This window comes from Onychomys torridus, chromosome 12 (assembly GCF_903995425.1).
Source record: "Onychomys torridus chromosome 12, mOncTor1.1, whole genome shotgun sequence".
Taxonomy (NCBI): Eukaryota; Metazoa; Chordata; class Mammalia; order Rodentia; family Cricetidae; genus Onychomys; species Onychomys torridus.
The window spans coordinates 28,359,828-28,377,307 of NC_050454.1; the positions used below are offsets into that span (position 1 = coordinate 28,359,828).

The 17,480-nt window shown below is 35.0% G+C and overlaps 1 protein-coding gene and 1 non-coding gene across 2 annotated transcripts in view; both read right to left on the reverse strand.

Annotated features, from left to right (window-relative positions):
• The window catches only part of Dzip3 (DAZ interacting zinc finger protein 3), a 76,823-nt gene that overhangs the window by 18,767 nt on the left and 40,576 nt on the right, over positions 1–17,480 (reverse strand). Inside the window, 10 exon segments of the mRNA XM_036203288.1 lie at positions 3,162–3,230; positions 3,547–3,674; positions 5,085–5,180; positions 6,438–6,603; positions 7,310–7,335; positions 10,101–10,145; positions 10,809–10,978; positions 12,438–12,470; positions 13,954–14,571; positions 16,394–16,470. Of these exon segments, the coding sequence (XP_036059181.1) occupies positions 3,162–3,230; positions 3,547–3,674; positions 5,085–5,180; positions 6,438–6,603; positions 7,310–7,335; positions 10,101–10,145; positions 10,809–10,978; positions 12,438–12,470; positions 13,954–14,571; positions 16,394–16,470 (1,428 nt within the window).
• On the reverse strand, positions 4,630–4,733 carry LOC118594364. The gene has a single exon (XR_004946354.1). It is a non-coding gene; the product is annotated as a U6 spliceosomal RNA (small nuclear RNA).

Here is a 17,480-nt window from a genome sequence, read left to right on the forward strand (position 1 = left end):
CTTCTTGACCCACAATTTATTAGTTGAAATATTCAACCCTGTTGTGTAAGTTTCTTCCAACATTTAAACATTCCATTTTGCAGAAAATCACTTAAACAGTAAGGTATAAACAATTCGAAATAGCCTCAGGAAGTCCCTGAAACTGACCAGACTAGGGCCCTCCCTAACAAAGTAAATAACAAAAACTAAGAGTCCCTTTCAGAAGAGCAGAGCCAAGCTGCAAAGCCTCTGAGACCAGACCAGCTACCTGGAAGAGGTTTAGACCAACTAAGATACCTGGAAAGGACACTATCCAACCTGATGAGCTACCTCCAGCTGCGCAGTATGATCCAGGTTCCCAGCTTTGTGAGCTGTCACTCATGCTTAGGTGGGCCTTTGTGATGCAGCTGTCTTTGAGACATTTCTGCTCCCATAAGTAACACCTCACTCACATTCCTATAAATAACTCCAATAAAACTCAACTGGTTCATCAAGTTGGACTTGATGCTATCTGAACTTTGTCATGGATTCCCTATCTGGAATGAGTAGATATACGTGTTGTGTCTTCCCCAGAAAAATACTGACATAGAATAAACTCCAAAGTGAGGATCTTGGAGGAGGTAGTACTTTTTTCCTAATGATTTGAACACAGAATTCTGTCTTTTTTTTTTTTTTTTTTTTCCAGAGCTGAGGACCGAACCCAGGGCCTTGCGCTTGCTGGGCAAGCGCTCTACCACTGAGCTAAATCCCCAACCCTGGACACAGAATTCTGGGAAGTGATATGGCCATAAGGATGAAATTGTCATAGATGGGAATAATACTTTATTTTAAGTGATACTTTGAGACAGGTCCAGAGCCCTTCTACTATGTGAGGGCAGAACAAAAAGATGAGGAAGACCTGCTGGGAGGCAGCAAGCCCCGATCAGATATCAAAGTGGGTGTTATCTCAACCTTGGAGAAATCAGTGTCTGCTGTTAGTAACTACTCAGGCAATAGTGTATAATAGTGAAGGAACCACATGAACGGGGTGCTTAGTTCTCTATACTTAGCTTCTGCACGTGTGAAAATGGAGAAAGTTTTATCACCTTAAAAAAACAATTGCTATAAAAATAATTCACAAAAAATACATAAAACATTCCATGTTTGACATTTCATACGAAACGCTGGTTATTGTCATTTTTATTTAACAGTGCCTGCTCTTGCATCAACAACACTCCTTACCCTTGTATAAGGAAGTCACTGCAATCAAACTGTTTACTAGTTCTTTTCAGTATTTGTAGTTCACACCTTAAAATGGAACTGAATTCCATAGCTTGAAATGTAAGAAGAGAACCACACTCTAGAGGCTACTACAGACCATGGAAGCTCTGAGGATTCTTCCTTTTCCCCTATCCTTCCTTAGTTTCCTACATTGAAATCCTAGAACTATATACCCTGCCAACTAAAACCTGCCTTTAACAAGAACAACTGAAAGTATAATTTTATAATAAGAAACATCACAGAAGCCATTTTCAATGTTTTTTAAGAGAAATACACTCAGATGCTTAAAATCATAAAGAAACATTGGTGGGAGAACATGACAAAGGTATACCATTAAGAATAGCACTTACTAGGGACAAAATATAAAATATTTAAGCAGACATATTACCTCAATACAAGTATTAACTATTACACCACTAAATATTGTATAAAATTTCCCCTAAAATAAAAAGAAAATTTTATTCCATCAAAATAAAAAAAGTTTAAACACATCAGGCAAATGGAAAAAGAACTTGGAAAATGGGTAAAAATACCTGAAGATCAAAAGTGTATACAGGGCTGTTGACAGCTGATTGCAAGAGCATTTCCCTAACTTCCTTGAGGCACAGCAAAAATCCTACTCACACTAAAACATACAAAGAACTCATAGTGTTCAACAGATTTCCAAACTTCAAAATACGCCAAGGGTTTGGATTAAAATATACTCAAGAAGATACATTGAAATAAGATGTTCTTGAATGTACTTAAATCAGTGGAAAAATACAAATCTAAATCAAAATGACATTCTGCTCTATATTCAACATATTCCAGGTAAAACAATTAAAAATAATCTAAGAAGTTTTGGTGGGAAAGAAGAGAAATGAGAACTGGCCCACCAATACTTGCTGACACTATAAAAGAGTGTAGCTACTTGTAAAACAGCTTAGTAATTCTTTAAAAAGTTAAATGCAACGTTTATTGATGACCTTGCAATCTTACTCTTGGTATATATTCAAAAGGAAAACATTAAAAAAGCATCTATATATAAATGCTTCTTAAGGGGGGGGGGAGTGTCAAGCCAAATGGACATCAAACAGCTGAAGACAAAATGAGCTACATCTAAACAATACAGGTTTATAAAAGTAATGAACATTTTTGCATGCTATAACATGGAGGGATGTCAAACCAGTAAGTTAAACAAAAGGATTTGGCTACAAGAGCCGGGCAGTGGTGGCACACACCTGTAATCCCAGCACTCGGGAGGCAGAGCCAAGCGGATCTCTGTGAGTTCGAGGCCAGCCTGGTCTACAGAGCGAGTTCCAGGAAAGGCACAAAGCTACACAGAGAAACCGTCTTGAAAAACCAAAAAGAAAAAAAAGAAAAAAAGTCACATATATAACTGCATTTATACAAAATGCTCAGAACACACAAATCCAAAAGACACAAAGTAAATTAGTGTCATCAGAAGCTAAGGAGTGGAGAGGGGCAACACTGAAAGAGTACGCAGTTCGTTTAAAATAGAGCAGTGATGGTTATGTAGTTGCATGAATATACTAAAATTACAGTGAGCCATGCGCACTAACCAGGTGAAATTTATTCTGTGTGAACTAGTGAGTCTTGGTAAAAGGTTCAATACTACAAAGTCCTTGCACCTAGCAGTATTAACAGAAGAACTTCCGGTTTCTGGTAGCAATCTGCCGCGAGACTGCATGCTGTTGGCTGAACTGCTCTCACTTTCCCTCAGTCAGAGTTATGATGAACACACCTTCCATTTGCCTACACCTCTTCTTGTTTATACCTATTAACCCACAGTAGCTGCTGACACTACTCAATCTCCTGTGCAAATGTGATGTCTGGATGATAAATTATTGGTTATCCCGGCTAAAACTGTTGAGTCAAATGCAGTTTCAGAGAGGCAGCATCAACACAAGGAAATGTCATACCTTTTCATGGAAAGCTGATCTTTAAGATTCTTTATCTCATCATCTTTAGCATGGATTTGGCGCTGTAATCTAAGTAAATAATGAAGAAAATCATAAAATGTTAGAAATTATTTCTCATTAACACAGAAAAGCTCCATCTTCTGTGGCAGAGAAAGGGAATGAGTATATATTATATGAATCACAAATCTTGGCCTTGAAAACAGTAAATGAACTCCTATATCTCATCCATTTGAAAATTATCTTTCTTCTTATTCTGACTTCTCAAAAAGCAACACATACAGCCTTTACAATTGCTATTGTGCAGTCACACTGCCACCTAGTGGCTTCAGGGAGATTAAGACAAAAAACAAAAAAAGGCAATGCAGCATTTTCAGTTTGTACTTACTTGGATACTTTATTGATTCCAAAAGCCACTTGCTGGTTAAGAGATACAATAATTTTTTCTTTCTTCTTAATCTGCATTTGCGTTTCCTGCCACCGAAATGTCACTGTTTTCAGTTGTCTTTTGTAATCCTGCTCAATGAAAAGTATTGTGTCACAGCATTTCAGTTACCAACATTTGAAAGAACAAAATCCAAAATCCACTGAGTTATTTTTTAGATGAACTTCATTATAAAAATAAATGCAAACAAATAAAAACACTACATACCAAAATTAACCAGCCCCAAAGTCTATACAAGTTAATGAACTCATCATGTATGATTAGCATTGTCATTAAAATGAGAATTTTGAAGCTTCACATTAAATATTATATTTTCAGTATCAAATATTTTATGCATTTATTACCACAAAAAAACCTACGGCAAAAGAACAACTTTATATTCTCTTTCGTAACTTATATCCATTATTCATATTTAGTCCTTCCTCCTCCCCTTATTCAGTCCTTCTTGTTCTTTCACATTATACAGTACCCACATGCACACTCGTGTATATATAACATATATACACACATGTATATATACATATATATATTATTATCTAGATTCCACATGAGTGAGCATGTACTTTATTTCTGAGATTGTGTGATCTCAATTAATATCAAAGTCCATCCATTTTCCTGCAGATTTTTAAACTTTATTTTTCTTTAGAGCTAAACAGTATTCAGAAATATGTGAGCACACTCTCACACACACATATACACCAAATATTCTTTTTATTGAAAATAAGTATTTTTCTCACATAATATATCCTGATTATGGTTTCCCCTCCCTCTACTCCTCCAGGTTCTTCCCCACTTCCCTTCCCATCTGGATCCACTCCCTTTCTGTCTCTCATTGGAAAACAGGCTTCTAAGCATGCCTTTAATCCCAGCACTTGGGAGGCAGAGGCAGGTGGATCTCTGTGAGTTTGAGGCCAGCCTGGCCTGAGTTCCAGGAAAGGTGCAAAGCTACACAGAGAAACCCTGTCTCGAAAAACCAAAAACAAAAAAAAAACCAAACAAACAAAAAACTAATTCATCAGATTTGGACAAAATATGGAAGGCTTCACAAACTTGTGTGTCATCCTTGCACAAGGGCCATGCTAATCTCTGTATTGTTCCAGTTTTAGTTTATGTGCTACTGAAGCTACCACCACACCAAATTTTCATTATCCATTCAGTGTCTACTGATAGAGAAGATTGATTTCAATTCTTTGCTATAGTGAACAAAGCTGAGAAAAACAAGAGGGATACAAACATCTCTATGGTAGGTATGGAGTTCCCTGAGTATATGGCAAGGAGTGAGAAGGATGGGTCACACTGCGGTTCTACTTTTATTTCTTTGAGAAATCTACACACTGATTTCAACAATGTTTGTATTAATTGGTACCCCCACAAGTAAGGAATAAAGGTTCATTTCATTGAGTTCTTTAAAATAATGTCACTGAATTTAAATATTTGATCTATTTATTACTTCCCTTAGATCTAATGACAAAAGTACTCACTTCACACTCATACTGCAATTTATAAAGCTGGTGTTGATGAGCAAGCCTTTCCTTTTCAGTTTCTTTGCAGTCTGTACTTTCCTTTCCAGATGAGCCCTTAAGCAAACGTAACAAGAGTATTTATTTCCTATAAAAAGCACTAATGTTTTCCATTTACAATGTTTCTCCTGTATATAGAGTTGCCTTATATAACATTTATATATCCCCATTTATGCTTTAGTTCCCTAATAGCACTCATTAAATAATACAACAGCTCTAAGTTGCAGCTACTGCTGAGTGACACTCATGTTTGCTACTTGTAGTTTGTGTAATGCTCTTATTTTTATAGGAATCATATGATGAGGTACTTGCTATTTTCATTTTAAGATAATAAAGGGGTAAGTAACTTGCCTATATTTACAGATAGTAAGTGGAAGAGCCTGAATTCTAACTCAGGCAATAAATACCAAGTGCCCATTCTTAATTACAGCAGTACACCAACTTATTTTAATGTTCAACTTCTCTCCTATATTATAAACAATATACTAACAAGGACCTCACTAGAGCACACTTATGACACCTTGCAGGTGGCTTAATGGTTTCTAAATAAGCAAATAAACATTCTCTGCAAGTATGTGACATTTTGACTCTCATTTTAGAGTTCTTCTGGGTTACTGGACTAACATTACTGACCTCATATTTAAATTTCAGTGCAATAGCCAAAGCTATGTCAATTCAGTTAATATATACATATTTCAATACTGTAGCCAGGGATATATTCAAATCAACTTGACGCTTGGACAATGGGTAACTGATTGTGATGCATCCACATTTTAAACCATAGAGCACTCACCACTAAATTCAAACACAATGTGTGTACGCATGTGCGTGTGTTTTCAATCCTTCATCTACTTTGAACAATTAATTGCTCTTTTGAGCACTAATATTCATATACTTATAGGTATATCATTTCAATCGGTGGCTATCAGAAAAGGAGCTAGAAAAAATTGCCATACACTAGTGTTTTTTAGGAGATATTTCACAGTTGTAACCAAGTTTAATTTAAATAAATCAAAGTAGTTTTGATTTACTAAAATCTATTTTCATGACATGGAATTTAGTGGGATTTATTCTAGTTTTTAGTGTGGAGTGTTGTCTCCTCTCTCTGTTCCTTCACACTCTTTAGAAACAAGAAAGCATTTGTAGTACCTTTTTGTGTGTGTGTGTAATCCCCTTGACTTGCAATATGCTCTGTTTTTGTTGCTTTTCTGCTGGGCTTTTCAAAAAGACATACTGCTTTAAGAGTCTACAAAACAAAATTAACAACTCTTTCTCCAAGGAGGAAGGCAGGGCTGAGCCCTCTCCACTGCTCACCTGCTCTACCATGTCCAGAACATGTAGTTCATCCAGGCTACAGAACTTGTCCTCCGCTGCAGAATCTTCTTGCGCATCACTTGCATCAGTTTTTACGGATGTGCTGAGTGTGTGTACATCTACTTGTTCTGTTTCCAGTTGGTCTTCCTTTTCTACCATGTATGAGCTATAGTGGGGACATAGTCAATGTGACCTTTCACAAAGGTACAGTGCTTTCCTTATAGGCTATGGCCTCTCAAATTAGTATTATACTGCCTTGTGAGATACTCTGCATTAGAAGGGTTCATGGGCAAAGTCTAGACAGTGTTCACACTGTTCTTTTCTCATGAACACTAACAATGGACATTAACATATTGCTCAAAATACCTATTTAATTGCTCACAGCAGTGTTTTCAGGAATTATGAGACCACAGGGTTTATTTCTCAAATTATAGTTATTAACGTTAGTTATTTTGGAAATAGTATTTTGGGACAGGTTTGCAAGCATTTCCACATCTTCAAAATTATATTATCATCACAACTCATGCATTTACCCCAACCAAAGAAAGGATATACAGATGTCTGTTGGGGACATAAGAATGATCTATCCATTAAATTAAGTTTTAGTCTACGTATATTTTTTACCTATTTTAGTAAGCATTCAAGTCAGTGTTTGAATGAAGGAGTTAGTGTGTTAGATGACTACTGAATAGCCTTACAGAAAAAATGGTGATTTTATTCTTCCAAAGTCAATAGTAATCTAACCTACAGTAAAATGCCAATTTATAAGACAAAGCACCATTTTTCCTTAGAAGTTTCCCAAAAGATATCCATGTATTATTGACAAAGCATACCTTAAAAATACCAAGAAAAGTTAAAATGTAAATACTTACCCTTGCTCTTCTTCTGAGTCCTTATCCTGAAAAGACAGCAATACAAGAATTAGTAATCTGTATCAACTACTTTAGTTCAACACAGTGATAAGATTGCATTTAGATTCAAACTTTTTCATAACTAAAAAATTGTACACCATTTTGTATAATGATGCTGTACATACTTACGTATCAGTCAACTATAAAGCAGAAATGTGAATTCTATGAAATATATAACTACACTGTATATGAAGCAATGTGGTTTTTCTTTAATTGCCACTTAACCTATTTTCCTTTTAGATAGATAGTGTTTGCATCTCATTAAATTTATTTTATGATCTTGAAAATCACTGAGTGAGATAACAGAAGTGAATACTGCATGTGAGTTTGTATCTATTAGGAAGCCTTGGGACAGAGTATGTGTAAAATCCATTATTTCCACACTAACTAAATAAAAGGATTTTGAAAAACTACATGGAAAAAAAATAAATCGGATTGACATTTGAAGAATCTTATACATAAAAGACACTTAATATACATTAAAACAACTTAAATTAGGAATATTAATTAACCAGAAGTATTGACTTCTACTATCTATGTGTTTCCTCTACAGGTACGAGGCTGTACATACAAATTTGTTTTCTCATTTTTATACCAGTTTCTTTTTACAATTTAGAAATGTTGACCTCTACCTCGGTTTTAGCATATGTGAACACTTGAGTCGAATACCTGATATGAAAAGACCGTCAGCTGTTCATACCGTCAGCTGTTCAATACATCTAGAACAGTTGATTATCATTTTCCAAAGTCCACTTTAGCTCTTCCCGTGAAAACTTCACATCAACCCACGTTAGCCTTAGTATGAATCTCTGCCATTCTCCCCTGTACAGTGACAACTCAATTTAAAGGGCAGGGTTCATTTTCCTGTCACGTTTCTTTCTTCTTAAGGCTTCATCATACAAAAAAGAAAGAAAGAAACAAACAAACCAAATCTCCTAGTCTTTTGCTTACTCTAACTCTGGCAGGAGATACACAAAATTTGATTGCTTTCTTCCAGATAAATCCTGACAGGCATTTTCAGAGCTACTGTTATATAGTAAGGTCCATATGTTGTAAAACAACCAAGAAAGGGGGTTGTAATTTTTCAGAGACTTTGTCATTACTTTGTATAACAAGCAAGCTTCCATACGCTAACCATTTTCACAGGAATTCTTGATCAGACAATGAGGCTAACAGTGTTCAGGGCCTCCTGTATATACTGCAAAAGTATATAGACTGTTGCACCTATAGCAACACTAATTGTGTAACACAATATAAAATAACTATAAGCCTAATTTTTAATTTTTAGAATTTGTAAGTTATTTAATACTAGGATTAAAGTATAACATGAATTTGTCTTGTAATGCCAAAAATCTCTTAATAAAACTATCATTTTCAAAAGCCTCTCAATTCTTAATAAAACTAAATTGCAAAATCCAAGAATGTTAAAAAAAAGCAGCCATTGGATGAATGCTAGCTTATGGGGTATGACCCTGAGACTTAGCATTATCTTGGAAAATATATATCACTAATGAGTGCTGCTGTACCTTATTAAATAAAATTATTAAAAATACTCATTTTTAAAAACATTTATTTTAACTTATTTATTTTATGTACACTGGTGTCAGATCCCCGGAACTGGAGTTACAGAAAGTTGTGAGCTGCCATGTGGGTGCTGGGAATTGAACCTGGGTCCTCTGGAAGACTAGTCATTGAATGCTTTTAACTGCTGAGCCATCTCTGAGTCCCCCACTAACAACTCATATTTTTAGTTTAATTTTCATAATAGCAATTGAGTAAATTTTATATAGTTACAATAATATGACAATGCCACTGATATTTTACTTAGCAGACTAAAATGTTATTTTATTCTTAATCTTAATTATTTTATAAATTCATCTTCATTGTTTCATTAGTCATTAAAATGTTTATATACATCTCAGTGACTAATAACATATAAGTAAATTGTATTTAGAGAAACTAGTCAGTTCATGATACACAGAATTATCAAGATTTTGAGTATGTTCCAGATTAGAAAAATTAGGATTTTTCTTTTAATCACGAAGTTTACATGGCATAAATATTAGCAATATGCCCCATTAAAAATATTCCCATTTTTCCTTATACTTCTCAAAGCAAATCAGAGAAGTTTTAATACATCTATGATTCACACAGTGACTTTTCTTTTTTGCAGCTGACAAAAGTCTGAGGAATGGGTAATGTAGAAAGTTTTGAGGAAACACTTTGGAATACAGCAGGGATGTGACAAAAAAGCAGTTGCTAATAAAATAAGGAACAATTTTTTTTTTTGTGGGATAATTGTACACTGTGTGAAAATGCATTGCTGTGATTGGTGTACTAGAAAGCTGAACGGCCAATAGCTGGGCAGGAGGTTCAGGCGGGATTTCCAAGGAAAGGGGGTGGAGGATGAATCTAGGCATGTGAAAGATGCCATGGAAATGCAGAACGAGTCAGACACACAGAATGGGAGAGAGGTAAAAGCCATGTGGCAAAATGAAGATTAATAAAAACTGTGTTAATTCGAGTTATAAGAGCTAGAGGTACAAGCCTAAGCTAAAGAAATTATCAAGGGACTAATTCAAGATTATTTACGATATAAATACAGGTGTATGTATATGTATGCTCAATAAGATTTTGAATAACCTGTATGTCCATCTGGAAGAATTTAAGTCCTAATTGTGAATACATGTATTAAACTTCAGGTATTCATGATCAGACATCCATCTGTTACAATGCCAATGCAGTGTCTTACCTTTTTATTCTTAGTTTTTTTCTTCTTCTTTGTTTTACTTTTAACCTAATAGATAAGAAATAAACTATTTACTTAATATGTTATTTAAGCTGTACAGTGGTTATTATCTAATATTTCTTCTAACTACTGAAGTCTATGTCTTCTAATACTTATTTTTCTAGATTTTTGTGGACTTTTCTAGATATTTTCTATTTTTATGGAAACAAGTATATTTAATTTCAATCTTCAAATGCTTGAAAAAGAACAGAGAAGAACATATCAAACAAAAACAACAACAACGAAAAACAAATGAGAAAGGAACTCTTTAAAGGGCAACAATATATTCATGCTCATAAGACAAAATTTTCAGCCAAAGAGTAAATTAGTATCTATAGAGCAGCTATCTGCTAAGCCACTCAAGATTTCATCTAGGTGATTTCATCTCTACTTCTGTGTTAAGAGATATTGAAATATCTCAATATTCTTATTTTTTCTATCTCTTCTATTCCCAAATGTACTTCCAGTGGCCAAGAGTAAAAAAACTTTATTCCCATAGCTAACACAGTACTTGACTTGTGACAAAACAATTACTGAAGTAGAAGCTATAGTAGAAAGAAATGGGCAGAGTCATTTCAACTCTGACTCTTGCCTCCAATGCTCTCAATATACTACAAGCAACATCTCAAGTGCAGCCGTACGTTCTTCAACTTCAAATGGTAAACCTTATACCTCTTGAAGATCTTTAACAGATTCTGTTGAAGATTCACTAGGTATCGAGGATACATCTTTATTTATTTCTGCTAACTGCATTTCAGTGTTTGATTTCACATTTATACTATATTCCATCACAGGTGGACTCAATTCTTCTTCATCATTCTGTAGCTCTTCTATATCCATACCTAAATAATAAAGAGAAAGATATAAAATCGAGTGGCAAAGTTTTGAGAAGTTTAGCCTTTTGTTAAAATTATAAAATATTTGCCAGGCAAGCAAGATATGCAGTAAGTAAAGGCTCTTGCCATCATGCCTGATAACATGAGACAGATTCCCAGAACCCATATGGTAGAGGGAGAACCAGTCCAGCAAGTTGTCCTGACTTCAACATTTGCTCCATGGCAAGCACATAAACACTTCATTTCTAAGTGAAAATCACAGGTATGCATAGAAACTTGGAACCAATCAGTACAAACCAAAACAACGTGACTCCTCATTGATATTTAAATAAATTCTAAGTGTTAGGTACTTTAAAATGTAAGTACAATTTAAATACTAAGGTATTAAAGTCTGCGATCAACCTTATTAAAATGCAACTAACATTATTTTATAGAATACAAATATGAAACATAAAGCAGGGAAAAACTAGATCATTTCCCTTTCCTTTTTCATAAAATGTAATTGCACCATATTATATGACTACTCCTTTCAATCTTTGCTCTCTCATTGTCCCAAATATTCAGTCTCAAAACTTCCTCAGAGATGGCCTAACTTTAATCTCAAGCAAAAACATGGTATTGTTCTCTAAAGAATAACTTTGAGAACATTAATTACATTTTTAATTTACACTTGTTTACTTAAGATTTATTTGTGCATGTGCATGTTTGCACTTTTACGTGTGTGTGTACCCACAGAAGCAAGGAGAAGAGTATGGTTTCTCTTGAACCTGGAGGTATATAGGTACACAGGTGGTTGTGAGCAGCCTGATATTGGTGATAAAAATTCAAGTGGGGTCCTCTGTAAGAACAGCAAATTCTCTTAACCACTGAGCAATCTCTTTAGGCCCCAAAATTTTATTATTTAGAGCCTCTGAATGGAAATTACTAAACCAGGCAGGAGTCATATGTTGCAGTCACAGATATCCAGATGCTTGTTGGGCGAATATAGGTGGATTAAGAACACAGCTTGGGCAACACTGCTTACAAGAACAACAACAAAAGCAAAAAAAACCAAATAACAACAAAACACCTAAAAAGAAAAAGGAAGTGAAAAACAGCAACTCACCACCTGTCCCCAAAATACAGAGGTATAGACAATGGCTTATGAAGACAATAATGCTACATAAAGCAGCAGTTAAGCAAGTAGAGCAAGCAGACAGGCATTTCTGCCTGCTTAAGTCCTGAGTATAAAAATCTGGAACCTCATCTCTGGGTAAGTCCTGTGACATGCACTAAAGTCAAATCTGAGCAAGGCAGAAACTAGGATCAGCTGACCAACAGTAAATTGGTGATATAATTTTCTAAGCTTGTGGGTAATGTACACTTTAGCATACAGTTTATCTAAACACATGTCAACAACATATATATGTCTTAGGGATGCTGAATTAAAAGGTCACTTATGCATTTTGAGTTCAAATATACTTACGCTGACTGCCTGTTATTGACTGTAGAGCAATTCCTATGGCAAACAGAGAAAAAAATAATTAGGAGTGTAACTGCAAGCACACCGACAAGTATCTGACTAGGATTAAGAAAGGCCAGAAATCCTTTATAGAATACTAATCTATTCTATAACTATCTAGAAAAGAACCAGCACTGCTCACTAATGCAGTTTGGACAAGGCACAATCTAACTACAGTAAAAGCTATAAATCCACGATTTAAGAAACAAAAGTAAGACAAATAAAAATGAGAGTTCATAATAGTTAAGACTTGGGGCATCAACAAACAATTTATTTTTTTAATCAAAATACAATTTCATAGTTTTCCTCTTCCATGTTCTCCCTTATCCCAAACTTTCCACTTCCCTTCCTCCTCTTGAAATCGAGCATTCTTTTTATCTAGTTGTTACTGTTACATATGCAGACATAGAAACACAAGCTGTTCAGTCCATTTAGTGTTACTGACGTAAGACTTCAGAAGTGGCCCCTTGGTACCGGATAACCCATAGGGACTCATTTCTGAGGAACACTACTTCTCCCACTCACCAGCCTCTTAGCTGCACACAGTTTTGTCTAGAGGTGGGCCCTCTAGAGATTTTCCCCTTCCATATTCGCATATCTACTGGAGCTGTACTTCTCAGTTCTTGATTAAGCAGTTATACTGTTAACGTGTCATGGGTGAAGCTCCCCTGTCATTTCTAGGAAGATAATTCTCACAGCAGTTTTCCTGGTCCTTTGGCTCTTACAATCTTTCTGCACCCTCTTCTGGAATGTTCCCTGAACGTCAGGTACAGGAGTTGTGTTGTAGATGTATCATCAGTTGCAGGTACACATCCATAATGATCACTTACATAAGCATTTTAAACTGAGCAGAAATTCTTATTTATTATTAATCTAAGACTATGAAGGAATATTCATGAAATGTACAGCACATTTCTACTGAAGGTTTGAGTCTTTCAAGCCATACAATTTACCCTGAACATGACACCATTCCCTGTCCTTAAGTTTACTGAGTATCTACAATATTAACAGGCTGTATTAGACCATAGAGATTAAACAGTAAAGGTTAAAAAGAAAAGAAAAATCTTCATGTAGACATAGTGGGGATAATGAATGTTGTTGGACCTGTAAATGAAAACTGAAACTAATAATTAAAAAAAGAGAAAAAAGGCACCATGGAAGCCTCTGTTATAGGTATTTGACCATAAACTCTTTAAGTAAAATTTGTGTGAAATGCTGTGGACTTAGTAAGTGCTCAGAGCCCTTTCCTATACACACACACACACACACACACACACACACACACATACACACACACACACAATTTGAGTAGAAGTAATTTTTAAGGCCTCGAAGTTATAGATCAAGGATTCTTGTCTAGTTGTCTTTTCATACTGAATAAAAGCCTCTAAAACACTAAATAAGAAAACAAAATATCCCTAAACACAGAAAAGACACTCTCGAAAATGATTTGCTGGCTAATGAAGTAATTATTTAGTACCTTGTTGATAGCAGGATAACATCCTCTGGATGATTTCTGGTACTGGTATGCCTAGATAAATGGACAGCTGATGATAATCAAGGGAGATATTCTCAATGGGATTCTCCTTGACTTTGTCAATATCCTCTTGTTTCATCCCAAGGCGCAGAAGAATATCAGAAACTTTTTTCCAAATTGAATTGAACTGTAACTCAGTGAGACCATTCATCAGGATCTCACTGAGGAGGATATCTCTGTACTTGCAGAGCCTCAGAATGTCTGCAGACTTAGAGAGATCAGAAGACGGTGGTTCCATATCCCAGCCTTTTCTGGGTGCAGGGAATACATTCAGATGTTTAATGAGCGCTAATAAGAGGCATAGGTCAAACTGTTTGGACTGTGGTAGCTCCTTGTTTGGGGGATAAAGCAGATGCCATGATCCACCCAAAGGGTGATTGGTCCAAAGATGATTGTAGTAGGGTTCCAGCACATTCTTGTGTATAAGCAGTTCTTTTTTCAAAAGAGTAGGTGGCATAGCCTCATCAAATATTTGTCGGACAATGTCAGTACCAGAAATAATAATTATATGAAGCAGATGATAGAAATAATTATAATCAAGTTTGAAGATAGGCATTTCATCTGAAAATGAATTTGGAGAAGTCAAAACAATCCACATTAATGTTCTTTTTCTATGTGGTCTCTCACATTGCACCCTAAGTTCCTGTAAGTCAGGAACTATTTCAAGGAATAAAGAACAGAAGAATTTTATCATGTCACTGTTCAAAATGCATGCTGCTTTCTGTCTAGCTATCAAAAACTCTAGACAAAAGGAGCATGCTTCTAAGTAGAAGAAAGTGAAGATTCCTCTAACCCGAAGGCTTTCATTCAACCATGTATGATTTTATTTAAGTAAATTAACTTTGGCAGTATAATGACAAAGTAGATTTGAAAATCCTGTTATTTGTCAGGAATAGCAATTTTCTAGGTTTAAATATAATTTACAGAAATAATTTTGTTTATATTTTACATGAAGTCAGTACTGTCCAGTAGAACTTCCCATGCCAAAAGTAGTACATTGGTCTGCCACTCACTGAGTACTGTTGTCTGAGTGATCAACAGTTGAGCCTTCAAGGTTATTTGATGATGGTGCAAATTTAACTACATATAGCTACTGTCTATTATATTAAATAGTTCAGATATATACTAGTCTAGTCAATATGGCTATCTAATGAGTTGCTACTCAAAGTGCAGTCCGTAGACCAGAAGTATTAGCACCTATCAAGAGACTTACAAGACATGTAGAATCTTGGGTAACACCACAAACCTACCTATTGAATGGACACCTGAGGGTTTGTTAGTTTGGTTTGGGATTTTTTGTTTGTTTGATTTGTAATCATGAGATGAGATGATAGGATTTAAGAAGCACTTTTCTAATAAACTTAATAATTATGGTGCTATTTCAATAATGAAAGGGAATGAGGAACCAGACTAAAGTATTGATTCTTTTCAGTTAAGTGCACTTCAAGAGGAAAGAAGGTTGAGGTAAGTTTGAAAGCTGTCTATGATAGTATTTAGTTTTTGTATGAATAGTAAACTGTGTGCTTATTGTAAAATATAGCTTTACTATTTTATCGCTCATGGTTTTAAGAGATTTTCAATGAGTAACTTTGCTTAGTATACTTAATATACACTGTGAAAACAAACACAATTTAAGAGAAATGTGTCAGAAGGCCTTCTTTACACAGTCAAATACAGAGCAGACTACTTTTTTTTTTTCCCCTGAGACAAGGTTTCTCTGTGTAACTTTGCGCCTTTCCTGGAACTCACTTGGTAGCCCAGGCTGGCCTCGAACTCACAGAGATCTGCCTGCCTCTGCCTCCCAAGTGCTGGGATTAAAGGCATGCACCACCACTGCCCGGCCAGAGCAGACTACTACTAGGGACATCTAGTCTCCCTAGTAAGAGGAGCTGACCCCAACTCTTCTTCCATGGAATCAGGGACCTATATGGTCTCCAAGTACTGATCAGACTTTTCTCTAGTACACTCCTAAAGAGCTGGCATGTAAATTTAGACTATTTGAATCCAAGCTCCAAAATGTTCGTTCCTTCTGTTATGGATTGCTTACATGCTTGCTCTTTTAAGAGAGAATGTAACAAGAGGGGAGGGGTTGGATGAAAACTCTCCTGAGGTAAATCCTACTGTATACACACAAGTATGTTGCAGAGTCAGCATGTCTCACCACAGAATGCTAAAGTAATATGAGAGCCATACACATGCAGATTTTACTGTCTATGGGTTCTAGTACATAGTAAGCACTATTTGGTGGAATAAACCTGATGCTTGTGAATAGCAACCATAAATAACTGCACAACTGCAAATAGAATGATACTTTACAGAGACAGTTTAAGAAAAAAAGTGAATAATACTTTTCAGTGGCAGTCATATTTTAAAAAAGTAATACCTTTTTCATTTAATTTTAAATTGAATTCTGGTCTTATATCAGTGTCAGTTAATTCCAGAGACATCAACTTCTTGTAACTGCAAGCAGGAAAAAAAAAGTTATAGTGAAAAAGTACCAAAGTTAGACCACATTTTTCATATGAGCAACATTAAATGAGTGTTTTATTCTTAACATAGGAACAATGTGAAAGCAAAGGGAAAGACAATTTGAATAAAAAATAAAGGCCACCAGTAGTGATAAGTCTACACTGTAATCAAGTACATAGTATTAAGAGAGTTTAAATGAAATCTGTGATGCAAAAACTACGTGGTAGCTTTAAAAAGGGAAATAAAATGATTAGTGGACTCCAGTTCCCTTATGCCCACTTTCAAAGACAAAAAGCAGCAAACAGGAACTCTTTCATGACCTATTATGATCACACAAGTTAAAAACAATAATTAAAGGTAATGCAACTTACTCAATTTCTAGAGATGATTAAAAAATAGAACTCTTATGATAATACTAAAATAAATAATTAGAAAGAATGGAAGGAAAAGCAAGAAAATTTACTAAGTAGGTAAATGCTGTCAACAAGTAAAAACCCTATTTTTGCTTTGAAATGAATTTTGACTCACAAAACAAATACCAGACAGTAATACTAGGAATTGAACGTTGTGGTTGGTTACTGTTCGTTGATAATGGATCTTATCCCAGATGTCTTTATAAGGAATAATCTAAAGCTCAAACAATATGTATTATTGGTTAAAAAAAAAACTAGATAAAAGGAATAATATCAGACTATTGGTAAGAAATGTAAATTGGTAAAACTATTGTGGAAAAAAATTTAACAGTGTCTAGTAAGTTAAAAAGTGTACACAAAAAGGTATAGAAATCCTAACTCCAGGTAAATGTTATGAAAAATTTCTACATATACTTATATTTACTTTTGTACCACTTATGGAGTTTTAGATTATAAATAATACAAGTATCTATCAAGTGTTGCTATAAAACAAAACTAAAGCAAGGAAATACCACAAATGAAACACACACTACAGAGTTTAAGAATGCAAAAAAAAACAAAAAACCCAAATGTGTTTGATATACAAGG